We start from the raw sequence: 24172 nt of genomic DNA on the forward strand, positions 1-24172 counted from the left end.
GGGAAAAACAACAAATAACACATAAGGGAATCCCCATAAGGTTAACAGCTGATCTCTCAGCAGAAACTCTGCAAGCCAGAAGGGAGTGGCAGGACATACTGAAAGTGATGAAGGAGAAAAACCTGCAACCAAGACTACTCTACCCAGCAAGGATCTCATTCAGATTTGATGGAGAAATTAAAACCTTTACAGACAAGCAAAATCTGAGAGAGTTCAGCACCACCAAACCAGCTTTACAACAAATGCTAAAGGAACTTCTCTAGACAAGAAACACAAGAGAAGGAAAAGACCTATATTAACGAACCCAAAACAATTTAGAAAATGGGAATAGGAACATACATATCGATAATTACCTTAAATGTAAATGGACTAAATGCTCCCACCAAAAAACTGAATGGATACAAAAACAAGATGCATATATTTGCTGTCTACAAGAGACCCACTTCAGACCTAGAGACACATACAGACTGAAAGTAAGGGGATGGAAAAAGGTATTCCATGCAAATGGAAAGCAAAGGAAAGCTGGAGTAGCAATTCTCGTATCAGACAAAATAGACTTTAAAATAAAGACTATTAGAAGAGACAAAGAAGGACACTACATAATGATCAAGGTATCGATCCAAGAAGAAGATATAACAATTGTAAATATTTATGCACCCAACATAGGAGCACCTCAATACATAAGGCAAATACTAACAGCCATAAAAGGGGAAATCGACAGTAACACATTCATAGTAGGGGACTTCAACACCCCACTTTCACCAATGGACAGATCATCCAAAATGAAAATAAATAAGGAAACACAAGCTTTAAATGATACATTAAACAAGATGGACTTAATGGATATTTATAGGACACTCCATCCAAAAACAACAGAATACACATTTTTCTCAGGTGCTCGTGGAACATTCTCCAGGATTGATCATATCTTAGGTCACAAATCAAGCCTTGGTAAATTTAAGAAAATTGAAATTGTATCAAGTATCTTTTCTGACCACAATGCCATGAGACTAGATATCAATTACAGGAAAAGATCTGTAAAAAATACAAACACATGGAGGCTAAACGATACACTACTTAATAATGAAGTGATCACTGAAGAAATCAAAGAGGAAATCAAAAAATACCTAGAAACAAATGACAATGGAGACACAACGACCCAAAACTTGTGGGATGCAGCAAAACCAGTTCTAAGGGGGAAGTTTATAGCAATACAAGCCCACCTTAAGAAGCAGGAAACATCTAGAATAAACAACCTAACCTTGCACCTCAAGCAATTAGAGAAAGAAGAACAAAAAAACCCCAAAGTTAGCAGAAGGAAACAATAGCAAAGATCAATAAAACTAAAAGCTGGTTCTTTGAGAAGATAAACAAAATAGATAAACCACTAGCCAGACTCATCAAGAAAAAAAGGGAGAAGACTCAAATCAATAGAATTAGAAATGAAAAAGGAGAAGTAACAACTGACACTGCAGAAATAAAAAAGATCATGAGAGATTACTACAAGCAACTCTATGCCAATAAAATGGACAATCTGGAAGAAATGCACAAATTCTTAGAAATGCACAACCTGTCAAGACTAAATCAGGAAGAAATAGAAAATATGAACAGACCAATCACAAGCACTGAAATTGAAACTGTGATTAAAAATCTTCCAAACAAACAAAAGCCCAGGACCAGATGGCTTCACAGGCGAATTCTATCAAACATTTAGAGAAGAGCTAACACCTATCCTTCTCAAACTCTTCCAAAATATAGCAGAGGGAGGAACACTCCCAAATTCCTTCTACGAGGCCACCATCACCTTGATACCAAAACCAGACAAGGATGTCACAAAGAAAGAAAACTACAGGTCAATATCACTGATGAACATAGACGCAAAAATCCTCAACAAAATACTAGCAAACAGAATCCAACAGCACATTAAAAGGATCATACACCATGATCAAGTGGGGTTTATTCCAGGAATGCAAGGATTCTTCAACATATGCAAATCTATCAATGTGATAAACCATATTAACAAATTGAAGGAGAAAAACCGTATGATCATCTCAATAGATGCAGAGAAAGCTTTTGACAAAATTCAACACTCATTTATGATAAAAACCCTGCAGAAAGTAGGCATAGAGGGAACTTTCCTCAACATAATAAAGGCCATATATGACAAGCCCACAGCGAACATCATCCTCAATGGTGAAAAACTGAAAGCATTTCCACTAAGATCAGGAACAAGACAAGGTTGCCCACTCTCACCACTCTTATTCAGCATAGTTCTGGAAGTTTTAGCCACAGCAATCAGAGAAGAAAAGGAAATAAAAGGAATCCAAAAGGAAAAGAAGAAGTAAAGCTGTCACTGTTTGCAGATGACATGATACTATACATAGAGAATCCTAAAGATGCTACCAGAAAACTACTAGAGCTAATCAATGAATTTGGTAAAGTAGCAGGATACAAAATTAATGCACAGCAATCTCTGGCATTCCTATATACTAATGATGAAAAATCTGAAAGTGAAATCACGAAAACACTCCCATTTACCATTGCAAAGAATAAAAGAATAAAATATCTAAGAATAAACCTACCTAAAGAGACAAACGACCTGTATGCAGAAAATTATAAGACACTGATGAAAGAAATTAAAGATGATACAAATAGATGGAGAGATATACCATGTTCTTGGATTGGAAGAATCAACATTGTGAAAATGACTATAATACCCAAAGCAATCTACAGATTCAATGCAATCCCTATCAAACTACCACTGGCATTTTTCACAGAACTAGAACAAAAAATTTCACAATTTGTATGGAAACACAAAAGACCCCGAATAGCCAAAGCAATCTTGAGAACGAAAAACGGAGCTGGAGGAATCAGGCTCCCTGACTTCAGACTATACTACAAAGCCACAGTAATCAAGACAGTATGGTACTGGCACAAAAACAGAAAGATAGATCAATGGAACAGGATAGAAAGCCCAGAGATAAACCCACGCACATATGGACACCTTATCTTGGATAAAGGTGGCAGGAATGTACAGTGGAGAAAGGACAGCCTCTTCAATAAGTGGTGCTGGGAAAACTGGACAGGTACATATAAAAGTATGAGATTAGATCACTCCCTAACACCATACAGAAAAATAAGCTAAAAATGGATTAAAGACCTAAATGTAAGGCCAGAAACTATCAAACTCTTAGAGGAAAACATAGGCAAAACACTCTATGACATAAATCACAGCAAGATCCTTTTTGACCCACCTCCTACAGAAATGGAAATAAAACCAAAAATAAACAAATGGGACCTAATGAAACTTCAAACTTTTGCACAGCAAAGGAAACCATAAACAAAACCAAAAGACAACCCTCAGAATGGGAGAAAATATTTGCAAATGAAGCAACTGACAAAGGATTAATTTCCAAAATTTACAAGCAGCTCATGCAGCTCAATAACAAAAAAACAAACAACCCAATCCAAAAATGGGCAGAAGACCTAAATAGACATTTATCCAAAGAAGATATACAGACTGCCAACAAACACATGAAAGAATGCTCAACATCATTAATCATTAGAGAAATGCAAATCAAAACTACAATGAGATATCATCTCACACCAGTCAGTATGGCCATCATCAAAAAATCTAGAAACAATAAATGCTGGAGAGGGTGTGGAGAAAAGGGAACACTCTTGCACTGCTCGTGGGAATGTGAATTGGTTCAGCCACTATGGAGAACAGTATGGAGGTTCCTTAAAAAACTACAAATAGAACTACCATATGACCCAGCAATCCCACTACTGGGCATATACCCTGAGAAAACCAAAATTCAAAGAGTCATGTACCAAAATGTTCCTTGGAGCTCTATTTACAACAGCCAGGAAATGGAAACAACCTAAGTGCCCATCATCGGATGAATGGATAAAGAAGATGTGGCACATATATACAACGGAATATTACTCAGCCATAAAAAGAAACGAAATTGAGCTATTTGTAATGAGGGGGATGGACCTAGAGTCTGTCATACAGAGTGAAGTAAGTCAGAAAGAGAAAGACAAATACCGTATGCTAACACATATATATGGAATTTAAGGAAAAAAAATGTCATGAAGAACCTAGGGGTAAGACAGAAATAAAGACACAGACCTACTGGAGAACGGACTTGAGGATATGGGGATGGGGAAGGGTGAGCTGTGACAGGGCGAGAGAGATGCATGGACATATATACACTACCAAACGTAAGGTAGATAGCTAGTGGGAAGCAGCCGCATGGTTCAGGGATATCGGCTTGGTGCTTTGTGACCACCTGGAGGGGTGGATAGGGAGGGTGGGAGGGAGGGAGATGCAAAGGGAAAGATATGGGAACATATGTATATGTATAACTGATTCACTTTGTTATAAAGCAGAAACTAACACATCATTGTAAAGCAATTATACCCCAATAAAGATGATTAAAAAAAAAAAAAGAATCTGCCTGCCAATGCAGGGGACACGGGTTCCCGCCCTTGTCTGGGAAGATCCAACATGCAGCGGAGCAACTAAGCCCATGTGTCACAACTACTGAGCCTGTGCTCTAGAGCCCCCGAGCCACAACTACTGAGCCCACGTGCCACAACTACTGAAGCCTGTGCACGTAGAGCCTGTGCTCCACAACAACAGAATAAGTCACCACAATGAGAAGTCCTCGCAATGCAATGAAAAACAGCCCCCGCTCGCCACAACTAGAGAAAGCCCGCACGCAGCAATGAAAACCCAATGCAGCCAAAAATAAATAAAGCTGTTTAAAGAAAAAAAGGATACATGCACCTCAAGGTTCATTGCAGCACTTTTTACAATAGCCAAGACATGGAAGCAACCTAAATGTCCACTGACAGATGAATGGATATAGAAGACGTGACACATATATACAATGGAATATTACTCAGCCATGAAAAAGAATGAAATAATGCCATTTATAGCAACATGGATGGACCCAGAGATTATCATACTACATGAAATAAGACAGAGCAAGACAAATAGCATATGATTATCACTTATATGTGGAATCTAAAATATGATACAAATGAACTTACTTACAAAACAGAAATAAACTCACAGACACAGAAAACAAACTATGGTTTCCAAAGGGGAAATGGGGTGTGCAGGGAGGGATAAATTAGGAGTTTGGGATTAACAGATATACACTACCGTATATAAAATAGACAAACAACAAGGACCTACTTTATAGCACAGGGAACTATATTCAATATCTTGTAATAACTTATAGTGGACAAGAATCTGAAAAAGAATATATACATCTGAATCATTTTTCTGTACCCCTGAAACTAGTACAACACTGTAAATCAACTATACTTCAAAAAAAAAAAGATATGAATAGCCCCTTGGCTTCCGATGGCACGAGAACAGCGCGCCCACCCAAGGGCAGACAGGGACTGAGCGCTGGGCTCCACCACGCAGGCCGGGAGAGCTCAACAAAAGAGAAGATGGGGCCATCAGGGGGCCAGGCGGGATGCCAGGAAACCAGCTTCCCAGGACAAGTAAAGAACGCATCTCAAGGAGGGAGCGAGCCACTGTGTCCAGTGCCACTCAGGAGATGAAGGCTGAGACTCGACTGTCTCATGAGGCTTGCCTATAAATTGGAGTTACGTTCATATGGCATTTCCTTATAATGATGTCTTCCATATAATAACTCCAAGATAAATGAAGAAACTTGGAACAAGTTTAAGTTTCTTGAACTGGGCAAAAAGAAATAACAGTTACAGGATATTAAAGTAAAAGTTAAGAGGCAGAAATAAAAGACAATAGCTCAACAACAGAAAAATGTCCATCTTTCAGACTCATCTTTGTGGGTTTTTTTTTCCTGAAGGTGTTCCTTTTTTCTTTTTTAATTGAAGTACAGTTGATTTACAATGTTGTGATAGTTTCTCGTGTTTGTGGTTAATTTTAAAATAAATTAAATTCCATGCAGTCAGCATATATCAGATCACAGGCCAGGCAATAACACCAGTGCAATCTACATGAAATGAGAATCTTCCACTCTTCCTTTCCACCACAATAAGCCAAGAAGAGCTCTCACTAAACCGCAGGACATTGGACATGGGCCTGCTGCCCCTTACAGTCCTTTCCTCCTGAGCTGAAGCCCAAACATCAGGGCTACTGGAAGGCTGGTAACTGAGTGGCATTTTTTGAATCCTTGCTTATTTATTTATTTTATTTTTTTGCGGTACGCGGGCCTCTCACTTGTTGTGGCCTCTCCTGTTGTGGAGCACAGGCTCCGGACGCGCAGGCTCAGCGGCCATGGCTCACGGGCCCAGGCGCTCCACGGCATGTGGGATCTTCCCGGACTGGGGCACGAACCCATGTCCCCTGCATCGGCAGATGGACTCTCAACCACTGCGTCACCAGGGAAGCCCCGTTGCTTATTTTTAAACAAATGGAAAGCTAATCAAATCACCACAAAGCTTTTAAGTTTTATTTCCCTAGTTTTTTCCTACAGGGGCAGTCAGGTGCCCAATGAGAAGAGTCTATCTTGACTTTTAGAGATTAACTACTTTACTGCAGACAAATTAGTCAAATTTAGATTAGAATTAGTATATCAAAGAATCATATCATGAAGAGTTCCTATCAGCATTACCAAAACTAGGAATCTTTTAAATCTTTTTAATATAGAGAAGCGAGAAAAATGCATGTATCAGGGAATCAACCTTAAATTTTTTGCGATACACTGAACAAAGTCAACATTTGCCCTAGAAGGCTTAAGAAGAGGTACAAAACAGTAAAATGAAACACAAGCTTTGGCCCATGTGACTTTTCCTTCATAACTGAAGAAATTATCTCTTTCAAAATGGACAGATAAGGTATTTTATTGTCACAAAACAACTGTTGCTCAATGCCACCAAATTAGCTGCTATTACAGATTTTAGTGCATGTCAGTACTGCAGCAGGAATGAAATCTTGTTTCTTCCGGGCATGGAGTTTTTTCTCTTCAGGTATCCTTCCATCTATTTTTCATGTTAACATGTTTGAAGCTTATTTAATTTTACCACTGAGAGTTCTGAGAGACAGCCAGACAGAACAATCCTCAGACAGTTCTAAATTTAGAAAGAAGTGGGTTCTTAAATGGTTTATCAAAATCAAGTTTGGGCTAAATGCAGTTTTGCATGTATTAACTTATTTACTTATTTTATTTTACTTTTATTTTGCCGCACAGCATGTGGGATCTTACCCCTACCACGGACTGAACCCATGCCCCCTTTAGTGGAAGCACAGAGTCTTAACCACTGGACAGCCAGGGAAGTCCTATATTTAGCTATATTTTAATTTAAAGCCAGAGTTACATCTCAGTTGCTTTTGAGGATGCAAAAGTTTGTAGATCTTATTTTTTCATTTTCTTTTTTTTTTTAATGGAAAGCCTTCATTCTAGTTGATAAGAATTTACTGATGACACAACTTTAGAAATGCGACTCACCGGTATGTTCCTGGTGGTTTGAAATTACAGAAGTCTGGATGTGGTCAGCAATGAGGTATGGGTGCTCAATAGGGTAACGGCCACGTAGAAAAGGTTTCCCGCCAGGAAGGTAATGGGCTGGGCTTCAGGTGGGGATGCGACCAGCAATGAAAGGCCTTTCTATAAGAACAGGCTCCTTGTCATTCTCACCTGTGTACACGAGCAGGCACGTCAGGGAACAGACCAGCTCCACGGCCAGGGTGGCCAGAATGAGGTCCAGGTACAGCGCGCTGGGCTCGGGGAAGGAGTGCTGCAGGCAGAGCAGGAAGAGTAGCGCCGTGTTGCCTGCGGGGAGGAGACGCAGCGTGCGTGCGTGCGTGGGCTGGACGGAGTCCCGGAGCCCGCCCCGCTGCCCCCGGCACAGCCCCCGCAGGAGTACCGCGAGGGCGCGGGCACCCACCCAGCTACGCGGCGACGAAGGAAGGTAGAGGATGGAAATCAAATGTAACACGGCTAAGAGCAAATGATGCCCCATAACACAAATACGTAAGAATCTGGACTTTTTTAAAACTCAAGGAGTGAGTTTCTACGAGGACCCGGTGGCCCCTTCTGGTCATGCAGCACAGTAAAGGACGCAGCGAGTATCCAGAAAAAAAACGGGGACACGCTGCTGCCCTTGTACAGATGACCTAACACCTCCACTCCTCGTCTGAAAAATGGGGTGACAATAAATATGAGCTGTTTCCCCCCTGCTCAGCATATCCATTATTTATTTTTGAAGACCATTTTAACCTCATTCTGCACTTACAGTCTGAAGACTGTCAAAGAAAAGTTTAGGGGCAGAAGTCATTCCTGTAATGTTTTACCTTAGAATTTCCTAAAACTAACATATTTATCCAAGTCTGATCAAGGCTGGGGAGATGCTCATTTGATTTACCTTCTGCTTCTTGGTACAAAGGGATGACTGTGAGCCAAAGAACCCTGTTTAAATAACCTATCAGAAGTCCCTCTACACAAAGCAGTGGTCCAGCACAAATCCCTACGCCCTCCCCTTACACTCACAAATGTCATAGTGTCTTAGCATGTTGACCAATAGCTCAATTTATGAATTAGTTTTGTGTACAAGACAAATATAACTTTACAGCTTTAGGGAGAGGAAAAAACTAGGGAAAAACCTCTGCAGGGAAAGTGAACACACAGTTTCCAGAGGATTTCTGATGCCCTGAGCAAGGCCTGTGTCAGCAGTGTGGCAGGTCACAGGGTGAACTTGTAGGCTGGCAGCAGAGACTGCAGAAGTAAGACATTCCCCTGAATGATAAGTACTGTGGACATCATGAGAACACCCTGCCCAGCACCATGTCTCCAAGGGTCAAGTTTTCGCTTCAATGAAAAGAACAAATATGCAACTTGCTATGCAGCTAATAACATTTGATAGAGTTCAGGATGTATTTCGATCTAAGGAAGGAGAACAGATAAATCAGATAAATATTTTCAACTTATTTGGAAGGAAAGAAAAGCCCTTCTCCCATCTCCACAAACTAAAGTAAAATCAATTTATTTTTCTCTCTGCAGAGAACAACAAGCATCAGGATGAAGCCAGACAATACCCAGCAATACTATCACAGGCAAAAAAAAAAGAATGGTTACACCCTTCGGATTAGCTGGAAGTTCTATACCCTCATAGATTTACCTTCTTTTTCTTCAAATAAGAAAAAAAAATATTTAAAGAAAATAGAAACAAAGTAAACACCTGCCCCAATTCTCCTGGATTTTCTGGGTCCTTATATGAGTAACTTAAAAGTGATGCCGCCTGTGATTAAACTGAGGGTCCAATTGTTTAGAAACAGACTGTGATTAAGGGTCACATGTGTAGCAATAATTTGAAAGTCAGAGGAAAGGCAAAGATTAGACAATCTCTTGGTGGGCCTCAAAAATACTATTTCCAGACCATCAGTGGAGAAACTGAACATTATTTTGGTCAGTATACAAACAGGTTTCTGCTTTTCTCTTTGTCAGAGGCGCAAAGATTATAGGGACATCTCCTGGCCAAAAACAAGTACTGCAATCAGCAGTAGAAGTAGAAACCGCACTCTTCCTCAGGGGGCAGTAAAGGCCGCCCCTTGGAGGTGCTTCAAGACCAGCCACTCCAATACAACGCTTCTTTCTCTGCAACCGCTGGGCCCTCCCGCTCCCATTGACAGCCTCGCTGAGCAGATGAACTCAGAGCCTGCCCTTTAAGAAAATGCACTACCAGAACACAGGAAAAACATTAAATTCTGTAGAGCTGTTTTTCTGGGGAAAAATTAATTTCTAATTTGGTTTCAAAATGTTCAAACATTTATTCTGGACTCAAATTGAAAAAGAGGGCTTTTTAGAAAAGGTAGAAACCTTGACAATTAGGCAAAAATACCTAAAGAAGTTCAATTTAATTCCATTAAGCCTTTAAATTGTCTGCATCCTGGATGGACTTTCTGACCTTGCCTTCATAAATTGTTTTCCAGGTTTTCTGCTTTAGTAATACATCTTATTATATAACAGTCTTTCTCTTACTGTGGGAAAAGCACTGAGCTTCATTTAAAATAAAACAATCCCCTCATCCTACAAGTATCAACTAGCGTCAGCTGTATATCTCCTTGCGATGAGTAAGTCTGCTAGTATCAAAAGGCGGAAAAAGTCCACATTTCACACAGGGGTAACTTGCTCATAATGAAGGGGACAGAAAATGCTACCCCAAAATATGCCTCCTTTGTCTTAAGGATTATTTTAAGCTGATTATTTTTAAGAAACGGCAGACACAGATGAAGCTCTGAAAACCAAGTAGGAATTACCTTTTATAAGAGACATTTACAATTATAAGGGAAATCTCCATTTGTAAGGTTATATCCCTCTCTGTACCAGGATGACTCTAAATCTCTAGCAACTCTAATCAATGCAGAAGGCAAGCATAACAAACTTACCCTTGTTTACTGTGCTTTTCCTGGTCACCTCCCAGAACTATCGCCCCTCCCACAACCCTCCCCATCTTCTTTGGTCTTTAGCTGGAGATATTATTTGAGAGGGTGGCTTAGGTCATTGTGGAGTTACTCTGCTTTCCTGGGTCTCTCCCATGTATACAGGAGGTATAATGTTATTAAACTTCTATTCGTTTTTCTCCTGTTAATCTGTCCTTTCTTGGTGGAATCTCAGGCAAGAACCTAGAAGGGCAGAGGGAATATTTTTCCTCCCTTACATAACAAATACAGATTTCAAAGGGAAATATAAGAAAAACTTCAAGACATTAAGGTGATCCTAATTTTAGTGGCCGCGTCACTCTCACAAAAATGAGAGCATGTATTTGATTATAAAATCAAACTTAACATTTTCTTTCTGCTGTCATTTATTACACTCAAGCAAGCCGCCGAATAGCTGAGTGAGACAACTGGGCTTACCAGTGGAGTGTATCATCAGCGCAAGGCTTTTAAGATGCCTTGTTGACCGGTAGATCTTGTTATAGCCTCGGTTTCTTACTTTGCTGTGGTGATACTGGATGTATCGTTCAAGGAGGAAATGCAGAATCCACAAAATAACTTTTCCGAGGATTATGACTGTCTGAACTTTCAATGGGTTGGTATAGTTTCCTGGGCACTTGTCCTCAATTGGATTGGGGTAAGAACAAAGCACACCTGTTAAAAATGCTAAAATAACAAACACAATCTGGTGGAAAGGAAAACAGTAGAATTAATATTCAATATTTGGATTTAAGAAACAATAATGACCATCCCCAGCACATGTTCTTATACCTATGACTTTCAGTATCCTACTTTTATGAGTTTAAAAATACTTTCTTTTTTGCCATTTTTACAAACTTTTTAAACAGATAATCTGGAGAAAAATTTGCAGAAAATTTGGGAAGCAGATAAAATCACAAATAAAATAAAAATCACCCCAAATCCCATCTAACAAAGATGAGTACTTAATGTTAAATTCAATTTCCTGCCCACTTCTCTTTTATTAAAAAGAGTAAAAACAGTTAATTTAGCACCTCAAAACTAAATAATAAAAATCATGAATTAAAAAAGTTTATTTCTAGCTTCAGTTTTAAGAGAACAAGAATAACTATCCAATTAGATTGACAAAAATTTAAAAGATTGATGTCAACATATGGGCAAACAGACAGTCTCATAAAATGCTGACTGGTCTGGGAAGTGCTGCTGAAAAATAATTTGGAAATATCTTGACCCAGAAATCCTACCTTAGGACCCTATCACTCAGAAGTAAAAGCACAGTACCTAGGATATATGGACACATATATTTACTGCAGTGTTCTCTGTATTTGAAAAAGACTGTAAATTGCCCAAGTATATGTATGCATCCATAGCAGAATATTTGAATAAATTAAGGTATACCCACTCACATAATAGAATGTTATTCAGCTATAAAAGAATTAACTAGGCAACTTCCCTGGTGGCACAGTGGTTAAGAATCCTCCTGCCAATGCAGGGGACATGGGTTCAATCCCTGGTCTGGGAAGATCCCACATGCTATGGAGCAACTAAGCCTGTGTGCCACAACTACTGAGCCTGTGCTCTAGAGCCCACGAGCCGCAACTACTGAGCCCTGGTGTCACAACTACTGAAACCCACATGCCTAGAGGCCGTGCTCAACAACAAAAGAAGCCACTGCAATGAGAAGCCCGTGCACCACAATGAAGAGTAGCCCCCGCTCTCGTCACAACTAGAGAAAGCCCAAGTGCAGCAACAAAGACCCAACACAGACAAAAAAAAAAAAAAAAAAAAAAATAATTAACTAAAGCTCTATGTATTAGTTTGGGTGGATACCTATGATATGTTAAGATTAAAGAAAGTAAGATGTAAAGTAGTAGTTCAAAGTGTGATCTCCAGACCAGTTAGAAATGTAAATTTTCAGGCCCCAAATCAAAATCTCTGGGCATGTGGCGAGCAGCCTGTAGTGTAATAAGCCTGCCAGGGTATCTGGTGCATGCTCAAGTTTGAGGAACACTGCTGTTGAGTAATAAATACCATATTATCCAATCTTTTCTTTTCTGGAAATGGGGGACATCCTTTTATAACGTGGTAATCTTTTTGTATACATTTGTATGAACTTAACAAAAGACACTGAAAGAGATACAGTGAACTGACCCCATTTATTAACTCAGGGAGAAGGGGTGAAGCAGAGAAAAGGGAAGATTATATCTTTGTATACTCTGGTAATGTTTTACTTGTTAACCATAAGGCAGTATTATTCTATAATTTTTAAAAAAAATCAAAGAAAATTTTAAATGCTGTCATTAACATCCATCACCAAGCATCCAATAGCAGCCAATCTTAGCATGTAATAAATCTATTTAAAATTTATGTGGTTTGTCAAGAGCAGTAATATTTGCTATAGCAGCTCAAGATGCACATCCTCATAAAGTAAAAGTGGAAAAGTCAACATATTCCCTCTACTGTAACATACTGTACATTGAACCCAACTGATCCATTTTATACAAAGTAGTATATAAAGACATTAGGTTTTCTTGTTCTTTAACATAAGATTTTCTTAGTCCTAAAATTAGGGCAATCAATCCCACAGTATCAAAGGCAGGCAATTTAACATAAAAAGTTTTTTTTAAGTGGTGTGTGTGTGTACTGTACATACATAAAGAGTATGTTATACTCTTTATATAATTTATAATTATATAATTTATAAATTGTATCAATACAAAGAGGCACAAGGAAAGAAGCGCTTCAGCTGCTATTTGGGGATCAGGAAGCCATGGCAGAATCAGGCCACTTACTAGATCTACATGAGGAAAACAGGTGCACCTCTGTCCTCAATGCACTCAGTTCTGAGCGCAAGTCTTCCACAGTGCACCTCACTGGAGCAGCACCTGGGCCAGTCCTCAACCACATCCACCCCCTAATGAACACCCAAGGAGTGGCGGGAATCTGCCTTCTTTTGATCTTTCACATTGCCGCAAAGAACAACTACAGCCCCTAGTGTTTGAGACTGCAGTAACCAAAATGAGGAAATAATTAACAGACTTGGAGCAGAGCCCCCAGTAAGCCTACAAGACCATTCATACATGTGTCTTGTTTTGTTTTTATGATGTTGAACTTTATTTATTTTTATTGAGGGATATAATTGACATAACACTGTATAAGTTTAAGGTGTGCAATGTGTTGATTTGAAACATTCGTATATTGCAAAATGATGGCCACCATAGCTTTAGCCAACACTTGTATCATGTCACATAATTACCATTTCTTTTTTGTGGTGAGAGCAATTAAGATATCTAGTCTCCTAGCAACTTTGAAATTTATAATATTAGTGTTGACTATAATCACTATGCTATGCATTAGATCTCCAGGATTTATTTATCTAGTGGTTGCAACACACATTTTTAAAAATCCCCAGACATTTGTAATTTTATCATATAAAACATGGGGCAACAGTACACTGATTTCTCTGCTTAACACTATTTCCTAGGTGTAAATAAATAGATAAATTTCCATGTCAACATATGTAGATTTATTTGTATCTTTTTTGTTTTTATAACTTAAAAAGTAATACATGCATATGATAAAAAAAATTCAAATAGTACAAAAAGTAAACATTAAAATATATTAGGTGTCCCTTCCATTGAGGCGCTCAGTGCAACTAGCATTAAAAGGGTCTTGTAGGGCTTCCCTGGTGGCGCAGTGGTTGGAAGTCCGCCTGCCGATGCAGGGGACACGGGTTCGTGCCCCGGTCCGGGGGGATCCTACATGCCGCGGAGCGGCTGCGCCCGTGAGCCATGGCCTCTGAGTCTGCGCGTCCGGAGCCTGTGCTCCGCAACGGGAGAGGCCGCAGCAGTGAGAGGCCCGCTTACCGCAAAAAATAAATAAGTAAATAAAAATAAAAATAAAAAATAAATTTAAAAAAGGGTCTTGCGAATGCTTCTGGAAATATTCTATTACAGAATACAGGAATAAATGTTAAAAGTTTCCAGTACCAATTCCAATGTGTTTGTGGGGGGGAGGGGACGGCAGAGGGGGGCGGCAAATCTCTGACACCAACTGGGAGCTCAACTGGTGAAATGGGTGTCTTGAAGAAGACAGCTCAACTCAATTCTGACACTACCTGGAGAGAGCATCAGATCCAGGGGTTGAAGGCTCAGTCCCACAAGACTGCCCTCACTTCAGATGCTAACTGCAAGTCCAAGTTGTCACCAGTGCTTCTTACCCACTGGCTACAAATCAGAGGTTCCCACAACCCCCTCCTTGGACTTTAGATACCACTTGCAAATCCAGGTTGTTACCTGCACTTCTGACTGACAGGCTATAAATCAGAGGTTCCCATCAACTCCTTCTTGGGTTCAATTAGTTTGCCAGACTGGCTCACAGAACTCAGGAAACCTGTTTACTCACCACATTACCAATTTATTACAAAGGATATTAAAAGATACAAATCAATAGCCCGATGAAGACATACTTCCTGCCAGTTCCCAAACAAAGGAGCTTCTATCCTGGTGGAGTCTGGGGGCCTGGCAGCGGTTCATAACAAGTGTTCTAGCTCACCAACCTGGAAGCTCTCTGAACCCCCTCCTTTTGGGTCTTTATGGAGGCTTCATTACATAGGCCTGGTTGATTAAATCATTGGCCATTGGTGGATGATTTAACTTCCAGCCCCTTTCCCATCCCCAGAGGCCAGGGCGTGGGACTGAAAGTTCCAACCCTTTGTTCCTGCTTGGTTCCCCTGGCAAAAGCCCCCATCCTTAGGTGCTTTCCGGAGTCACCTCACCAACATAAATACAGCAGTGGTGGAAAGGGGTTGTTATGAATATCAAGATACCCATTTCACCTTTATGACTTTGAAGCGATTTTAGGGACTGAGGACAAAAGACCAAAAATTATAACAAAAGATGCTCCCATTGCTCTTATCACTCAGGAAATTCCAAGGGTTTTGGGAGCTATGAGCCAGAAACCATGGATGAAGACCAAAGACATATGAGAACTATATTTTGATCATCTGAACGACCAAATATATTTCTTATAAGTCACAACATCACCCATATACACACTTCTCTCAACACCCTTTTAAAATGTACAAACAGGAACATTCTGTACACACCACTGTAAACCTCATTTTTTTCCATTCAACAATGAACCGTGAAGGGTACACATCCACCCCAAGTTTCTCTTCTAAGTTTCTCTTTTAATATTGTATAAGCATTCCTTCATATGGACAGGACATACAAAGCATCTTCTGGATGGTGGCAGATTGTAGTTTCCTCATATTACAGACAACATTGGTATCATAAACGATATCCTTACATGTGTGCAAATATGTCTACAATAAATTATTTGAAGTAGAGATATGAGTAAAAATGTATGCACACTTTAAATGTTAATAGATATAGCCAAACTGCCCTCTGAAGAGGTTATAAATTTTTGAAAAACATTGCCTTTGGATGGATCACTTTCTCCCAGTCAACTTACATGTATCAACAAGAGAAGATTTGCAATGATGACTGTAGGAAGAGCCTGGAATCTGGGCCTAAAATGAGCGTGTAATGAGTGATGTGGGAGATGCTGGGTGTCCAGAAGGGGGTCATCTTCAATACTTTGGATGAGATCCAAGGAACCCTGAGGTGCAGAAAAAAGCAAGCTATAATCACCACTCTCTGGATTATGTTTCCAAGACAAATCTACTAAACTATAAAGCTTTAAAATTCATTACACAAATTATAGGCAAGAAAACACACTCCCTACCTAAAGGTAATTTTGAAAAAATACCATAAACTTCTTGATGACTACTGTAAACTGGTAAAAACAATTATTAAAACAAGTAGAAGAAATCTTAATTCTTTATCTCAAAATGAGGTAAGTCAAAATGAGATTATGTATAAATAATCTCATTAATTATCAATTATTAATCTCATTAATTTCAAATAATTTTCTTCAAGCCCTCAAAACTTAGATATTGATTTATTTAACATTACACACACACACACACACACACACACACACACACACACACACACACACACACACACACATATATTTACATTTCTGGCTGTGCCGTGCAGCATGTGGGATCTTAGTTCCCTTACCAGGGATCAAACCCGTGACCTCTGCAGCGGGAAGCGCAGTTTTAACAACTGGACCACCAGGGTAGTCCCCAACATTATTTATATTATTGATAAAAATTACATATGATTGCAATTCTTAAACTATATCTCGGTGTTCCACAAAATTTTGGAAAGCTGGTTGAGGCATTACTAAGAGGTCTTAAACAAACTTTCAATCATGAGAGAAATATGTTAGAGTGTTAATAGAAACAGATCACCCTGATAGACCCTCGAGATTTCAGTTTGTAGATACCAGATTCTCAATGAAAACAACTAGTTGCCATGTCACTGAAGTAGCCAGCAAAGGCTGAGCTGCAACCTCAAAATCTTGTTAGTCATGTTTAAAGTTAGGGTCTTGACAGGAACAGCATCTTAGGTATCTGGTGCATAAAACAATCTCTCAGTCTCAGAGCCTTACTGAAAACTGTTCCTGAGATAAAAGAATGTAAGACACAGTCCCTATTCAAAAGGAGATGACATTTTCATCGGGGAGGTTAGGATAAAGGCATGCAGGATTGAACAATATAAGAATGCAAAATAGAATATAGTGTGTGGCATATTATGGGGCAGTACATAATAAATTAGCAAATGAATAGCACAAATGATGCAAAAAATTTAGGTTAGATAATTGCACTAGAACAAGAGGGAAATGAAAATTTAGTGGGAAAAGGGGAAGCCTGAGAATTGGATTTGGAGACAGAGGATATGGGCTCTTCACTTTGGAAGGGGTAGAGAGGGGGACCAATGGTGTAAGGGCAGGCTGCTGTGCACCAGGATTAAAAAGATAATACAGCAATCTGGGAAATGATCAGATCTGGAATGGGCTTCTCAATTTCCACTCCCAGGCATTCAATGCTGCTGCAATTTTTTTTTATTCAATGCCTAGATAGCTTCCTGTTTAGTTTGCCATAACTCATGGAGCAATTCTGATGATTTCTAATCTCTTCAAGACTCCTCTGTTTCTAGCTTTCTCAGTTAAGAGGCTGTCCCACCTCTACGGCTCTTCCCTTAACTAATGTCCATGAACCTCTCCAGGCCATCCTTCCAGTCTCTGTGCCTCTTCATCCCTCCCCACCTGTCAAGTGTCTGTCTTAGCAAAAATGCTGCCTTCTCTGATGCCTCAATGCTGTTCCTTTTTCATCTGACATTGTAGTTTTTATTTCTGCAAGTTTGAGTGGGTTTGTTTTATATCTCCCATGTGTCTTTTTAACCTTTGGAACATATAGAAAACAGTTATAATAATTTTTTTAAATGTCCTTGTTTGCTATTTCTAGCATGTCATTTTTGAATCAGTTTTAATTGACTCATTATGTCATATTTCCCTGCCTCTTTGCATGCTTGACCATTTTTTCCACTTTATTGAAATATAATTAACATGTCACATTGTGTAAGTTTGCATACCATGAGTTGATTTGATACACTTATATATTGCAAAATGATTACCACCATAGCATTACCTAACACCTCCGCTAAATCACATAATTAGCAGTGCCTGGTAATTCTGGACTGGATGCCAGACATTGCAAAATTTACCTCTTTGGGTGCTGGACATTTTTGTATTCCTATATTACTGAGCTTTGTTCTGGGATTCAGTTAAGTCACTTGAAACAGTTTGATCTTTTTGGTCTTTCTTTTAAGGTGCTTTCTTAGGTGGGACCATACCATGTTTGGTCTAGTGCTAATTATTCCCCACAAGTGATGCAAGACCTTTCTGAAAACCTAATACCCTGTGATTATGAGGTTTCCAGTCTGGCTGGAAGAACAGGCACTACTCCTGGCCCTGCATGACAGTACTGCTCCCTCTGGTCTTTCTGAGTGTTTTTTTCCCCAGTCCTCAGGGAGTTTCCTCAGAGGCACGAAGAACAGGACTCAGCTGAATACCTGAGGGGACTCTGCACCTCTTCCGAGCTCTCCCTCTGCACAGCGCTCTCCTTTCTGGGTTCTCTGTCTTGTGAACTCCAGCTGCTTCGGTATCCCCAGATTCAGCTCCATCTCCTCAACTCGGGGTCTACTGAAGCCCCACTTGGTCCCCCTTCCTCTGCCCACCCCGAAAACTCTCTCAAGGCAGTGAGCTGGGGCAATCATATGGCTCACGTCATTTGCTTCCCATCTCTCCAAGATCACTGTCCTTCATCACCTGATGTCTGTGATCTCAACAAGTATTTTTTCATATATTTTTTTGTTTTGTTTCATTTTGGGGTTTTTTTTTTTGCTTTAAAATATACTCTTTATTTTTTTCTCCAATTATAAAAATAATACATCATCCAAACAGATAGCTTAGGAAGCACAAAAAATCACCCAGGAAAACGACAACAAAAGCCCCTCCATCGCACCAGCCAGAGACTGCTGGTGTCTGTGACAAAGGCGCACCTGAGGCCACGAACCATGTACATCTAGATGATGCCTTTTAAGTCCGGGCAGAAGACAGAACAACTCACACTAGAAGGAAGGCTGCAGTAAGGCTCCAAAGTTTCTGCGCATACAACAGTGACCTTAAAGTCTCCACCCCTTGACCATTTCTGATGCTGCAGAGCCCCACCCACCTGGGGACAGAGGAAGAGCAAGTCCTGGCTCCCTGGGGACAGGGCTGGCCTCTCCTCCTCTCAGCCAGACGCCCACGTCCATGGCCACATGAGATGCCCCAGGGCTCCACGGGGCATAGCAGGGACTTGCAAGCAGGGACCCCGAGACTGTGGGTGCGACTACGCATTCCAGAGCAGGCAGCAGGAGACAGGGCTGGAGTCCCAGCTCTGCCGTCCACTGCCCTTGGACCAGGCAGTTTCTTGGGCTGGTCTCAGTTTCCTTGTCTATAAAATGGGAATAACGCCTACCTCATGGGCTTTTGAAGGGACTAAATAAAACATGAGAAGCAGGTCACAGCACTGGCACATCTCAAGGGTCAATAAATGTCACAGTACGCATCACTCCTTCCCATTAACCTGCTTCGTGTCAACCCTGTGGCTCTCATTTAAAAAAAAACTGTCCCTCTGAGAGCTGACCAAAGCCCGGGGGGGTAAAGGGGAGGTTTATCCTATCCAGGGCCAACCTGAGTCTAGATCCAGCCAGGCCTGCCAGGTGACAAGAACCTATGAGCCAGGGGCCTGGACCCTGGACCAGAGAAAATCAAGACTGGTGAGGGCTCTGCCAGGGCCGCGTTCACGCTGCAGAGCAGACAGGGCCCAACAAAGGGCGGGCCTGTGTGGAGGGGCACCGTGGGGGGCACCGAGGCTACCTGGCAGATCTCGGGGGAAGGAAGCCCTCGGGAGAAGGAAGCCCTTTCACCGGCCAAGCTGGAACCCTCCCTGCAAAACAATGAATCCCCCATCATTGTTTTGCCTTTAATCACATTTTTAAACACTTGACAAGCGAACATCTGTTCCCTGATGTTTTGTCTTTGTGCGTCTGTCATCCTCAAAATGAAAGTCCGGAACCTTCTGCTCTAGTTTTAAAGTCAGGCTGGACGTTTAGTCATGAACAAAGCTGCTTAAATTTCCCTCTAATTCTAAGTCTTCATCATAAGTAGGGTCATCATAAGAGAATTTCTGAATCATTCCAATCAACGATTCTAAGACCTTCATCTTTTTGCTGTCTTTCTCAGTGGCGTAGCCGTGCAGGAGACATCTCCAAGCAAAAGCAAAACCCTGGTAGCACCCGATCTCAGATCCGATTCTAGCTCCATGCAACGTGCCATACTGTCTCCCTTCAATCATACCCAAACTACTTCCTTCTTCATAGCCTTCCTGATAACCTTCCCCGTGAAACCGATCTTGGCAGGCGAAGTCCACTTCCGGTGGCGGCTGCGCCTGTTTTTTCATATATTATATACAGGTTTTTGGTTCTTTCAGGCAGAAGGAAGGACAAGGTATCAAAGTGGTTCGAATAAGGTGTGCTTCACAAGGGCAGGACTCTACATTATACTACGTTCTTTGTACCTTTAGTACCTGATACACAGCAGGTACTCAATATGTGTGTTGAGTGAATGAAAGACGGCCCAACTTCTTGAACAGTTGGGATCTGGGAACTTTTTAAAAGGTAGCATTGAAACCCTGACTGTAAGACAATAGTCTACTTTATCTCCCACTCGTTCCCTTTCATGCACCTTCTCCTCTAGCCTGCATGAGCTTTCTGGAATACCCCACAAATACCCTTTCTTATCTTTTTCAGAATCCAACTCATCTTTCGAAGTCCAACCAAAACTTACATTCTCTATAAAACTTGTCCTGCCAAGTGTTTTCTTTCTACTTTAAAACTCCTAATAAATTACTGCCCATAATATTAATTTGGAATCTTTCTTATGCTGCCTTGTATTGTTTTCTTTATGTGTATGCCTTTTGTTTTCCCTGACTACACTGAAGGGGCTGGGGACAATATGGTTTCTATATCACTTATTCAATGTTCATGAAATACAGTGTATTTGGTGACTACATCAAATACACTGCCCTTTGGAGCCTATAAGAAATGTGGGAAAACCATACAAACAGCACCCTCTGGAACTCACCATCTGCAAGTGAAGATAGCTGTTGTTTTTTCCACACCATCTTCTCCCTCTTCTTTTGTGACAATAGCTACTTCCTTTGGGGACCCAATGTCTACCTCTGCATTAAGTCTCAAGGGGAACATCCTTTGATGCTCTTCACCCTCTGTCCTGGGGTGGTCATGGAACCAAAAAGGGCTGGGCCAATCCAACTCTCTCTCAGAGCAGCAAAGCAAATGGAGTCCATGGTTGAGGCGATCCATCCCAGGACAGATTCTGAAAGGACCCCTGTCTCTGGATCCTTTGAGCTGCCCTTGTTTGGATCCTTTCAGAGGCCTAGGTGTTCATCTACCCTATATCCTTTCAAATAAATCCCTTTCTTCCTTAAAGTAGCCACAATTGGTTCACCCACTGGCAAACAAAGAATCGTTAACTAAAAAGCCTTTGCCTCTTTTAACTCATTTAGGTGTCTGGGCCTAAGACATGGCACACAGTTTTTAGCTTACTACTGAGTGGTAGAAACCATACCCACAAAATACCAAAAGCAGGCGACTTGCTCAGATCTAAAGCTATGTAGCTATTGGTGAAACATTACTCTCCAACTGTTTGGTGAAACAAATTTCTAGGGTTGTACTAATCCTAACGCTAAAAGCTACAGACCCAAGAACCCTGGGGCAGCTTAGCACCAACCAAGAAGCATTTACTGCACACATTTTGATGTGTCTCTAATTTTCCTCTTACTCATTTTCTCCACACATTGTCAGTTCATGAATCTCACTCTTAAAAGATTTAGAAACAATCAGTTTTTCTTTAAATATATATGAGTCTCAAATCTACTTCCAGGTGTTACAGTTAGCTTTCCATGTTCTCAACTGAAAAAAAAAATAGAATTTTTTAGTCTTATCATTAGAAATTGTTCGGTCTTTATTTAGTCAAGATAATTGAACTATAGTCACTATTTGCACAAGAATCTAAGGTCTTGTGTAGGGCTGGAACTTTGTTTCATGTGTCTTGCCTGATGCACCTCATTCAGTGGTAGGATCACAGTAATATTCCTATTAATCTATTAACTCAAATCAGTGCTTTAATATAACTATCAACTTTGCATTTTTCAAGAGCAAGAATTTTGTGCCAATGGGTAACCCAGTTAATTCTGGGCACAAATACATTCTTTTCTTAAAAATGTTTTAATACATTTAAGCAAAGATTTTTGCAATTACTCTTCACTCTGTACACTATATACACTGTAACTAGTGCACTGGTTTTTAAATAATCTGGTTTGGATCCATCTAAGTAAAGAGATTTAAAAATTCCTTCACTCCTACCATGCCTCGATTCAAAACATCACGACATTGTTTTTCTCCAATGTGGGTTTTCGGGTGATGATAACGACAGGTCTGCCGCAGCCGCTCCAAGTCACAGCCCTCAGGGCCAAGGCCGGGACCCAAGAGGACGGGGACTCGCCCCTGCGCCAGGGCGTCCGAGCGACCCCGCGCCCGGGGCCCCGCGCGCACCTCGGGCCGCCCCAGTTCCGGGACTCGACACGCGCCCGCACCGGGCTGGCGCCCGCCCGGCCTTCCGCCAGGAAAATAAGCCCGGGGCCGGCGTGGACCCCGACGCTGCCCCGGACCCCGACGCCACCCCGGTGCCTCCTCCCATAACCCCGCGCCCGGGCAGCCCCGCGCAGGAGGCGCCCCTCCGGCCAGGGCTGCCCCCACCCCCGTCTCCGCCCAGCGCGCCCAGCACCGGAAGAGTGGGCTCCGGGCCTGTCGCTCGCCACCAGCATCCGCGAACTCACGTCCTCCATACTGCCCGCCGGCGGAGGCCGCAGCCCTACCGCCCAGCCTTCGCACCTGCGCCTGGCACCGCCTTCCGGGACCCACCCCGGGACCCGCCCCTCGCTTTCAATTAGCCGAGGCGCAGAGGGCGGACCCCTCTTCCTAGCTCCAGGGCTCCACGGCCAGCGGCAGGCCTTCCCGGTCCCGCCCCCTCGCTCCCGATTGGCAGAGGGGGCAGGATGGACTGGCCTCGCCTCTCGCTTACTATTGGCAGATGCCCCGACACCTAGATCCGGAATGGCCGAGGAGGAGGGGGACGTTATACTCCCTGAAAACCAGCCTCCGGCCGCCGCTGCCTCTGGGAACGCTGCTGTGCCTGGGGATCCCGTAACCTGCGTTCGCGTTCTAGGTTGGCCGGAGATTTGGGCACCAAAGAATGCATTCCAAATCCAAGAATCGAACTGTTTTCGGCCGCCACTTGCTTCTTTGTAAAACATTAACTTTTCTCGGTCGTGCTTAATTATTGTTTGCAGCACAGCTCCGTGCACAGAACCAGCGGTGGAATCCCAGGTTCCTATTTATAGCTCAAAATTCCACCTGCGGAGGGACACGAACAGAATAAAGACTGATTTCCAGGACATACAGTTTTCACCAGAGGGACAGGAGGCAATAAGGAATTTTTAGGGCTTTCTCTCTCTCTCTTTCTTTTTTTTAAGTGGAATTGAAAAAGAAAATTTTATGACATTTTTCTGAAAATACACGATCGTTGTAAAACTGTAAGGAAAGTAAAATTTTCTGTTAATACCAGTCCCTATGCTGATACTACAATACATACACTTTCATAGTTTTTAATGCTTATTTGTACATTGTGTATGGTGTAATCTTGTTTATACCGTTGGTGAAATAAAATCATTTAAGTAGCAGCAAAGAAAAAGATGGTGTAAGACTCCACTTGATCTTTAAAATCTCATGAAAATTTTAAATCTTTAAAATTTCCTGAGATTCTATGAATTATTTCTTAAGAGGCTTGTCTAAATGTGCATTTCCCCCAACATATTATTTAAAAAAATTTCAAACCTAGGGAAATGTTGAAAGACTAGTACAGTGAGCATCCAGGTACCCTTCACATTGATTCAACAGTGGTTAACATTATGCCAACAGTTAGTTGCTCTGTGTGAGGGTGCATGCTTGTGTGTGTGTCACACATTTTTTAACTGAAGCATTTGAAAGTAGGTTGAGGACATAATGAAACTTCATTCCTAAATACTTCATTGCTAAAAATAAGGACATTTTCCTACCTAACTACAATTATATTATTACACTTAAGAAAACTAATAGTAATTCCATATTTGCAAAAAATTTCCAAATTGTCCCCCAAATGTCTTTTTTG

At 41.3% G+C, this 24172-nt stretch overlaps 1 protein-coding gene across 14 annotated transcripts in view; it reads right to left on the minus strand.

Annotated features, from left to right (window-relative positions):
- The window catches only part of TMEM192 (transmembrane protein 192), a 29484-nt gene extending 6544 nt beyond the window's left edge, over nucleotides 1-22940 (minus strand). The window contains exons 1-6 of one of the 14 annotated variants that reach the window (XR_012332110.1): nucleotides 21029-21739; nucleotides 20243-20333; nucleotides 15899-16045; nucleotides 10865-11129; nucleotides 8635-10630; nucleotides 7647-7781 (exon numbers count right to left, since the gene is read on the minus strand). Coding sequence is in view for 12 of the 14 variants with exons in the window: in XM_073805446.1 (XP_073661547.1) it covers nucleotides 7647-7781; nucleotides 10865-11129; nucleotides 15899-16045; nucleotides 20243-20333; nucleotides 21029-21267 (877 nt within the window). In the remaining 2 variants the exon portion in view is untranslated. Of the gene's footprint in view, nucleotides 1-7646; nucleotides 7782-8521; nucleotides 10631-10864; nucleotides 11130-15898; nucleotides 16046-18411; nucleotides 19041-19762; nucleotides 19833-20242; nucleotides 20334-21028; nucleotides 21740-22329; nucleotides 22745-22802 lie in introns of those variants that run through there. The other 13 variants (XM_073805446.1, XM_019926702.2, XM_073805449.1 and 10 more) reach the window with 13 other exon arrangements.
- Between the last annotated feature and the right edge of the window lie 1232 nt (nucleotides 22941-24172).

This window comes from Tursiops truncatus, chromosome 5 (genome assembly GCF_011762595.2).
Source record: "Tursiops truncatus isolate mTurTru1 chromosome 5, mTurTru1.mat.Y, whole genome shotgun sequence".
Lineage (NCBI taxonomy): Eukaryota > Metazoa > Chordata > Mammalia > Artiodactyla > Delphinidae > Tursiops > Tursiops truncatus.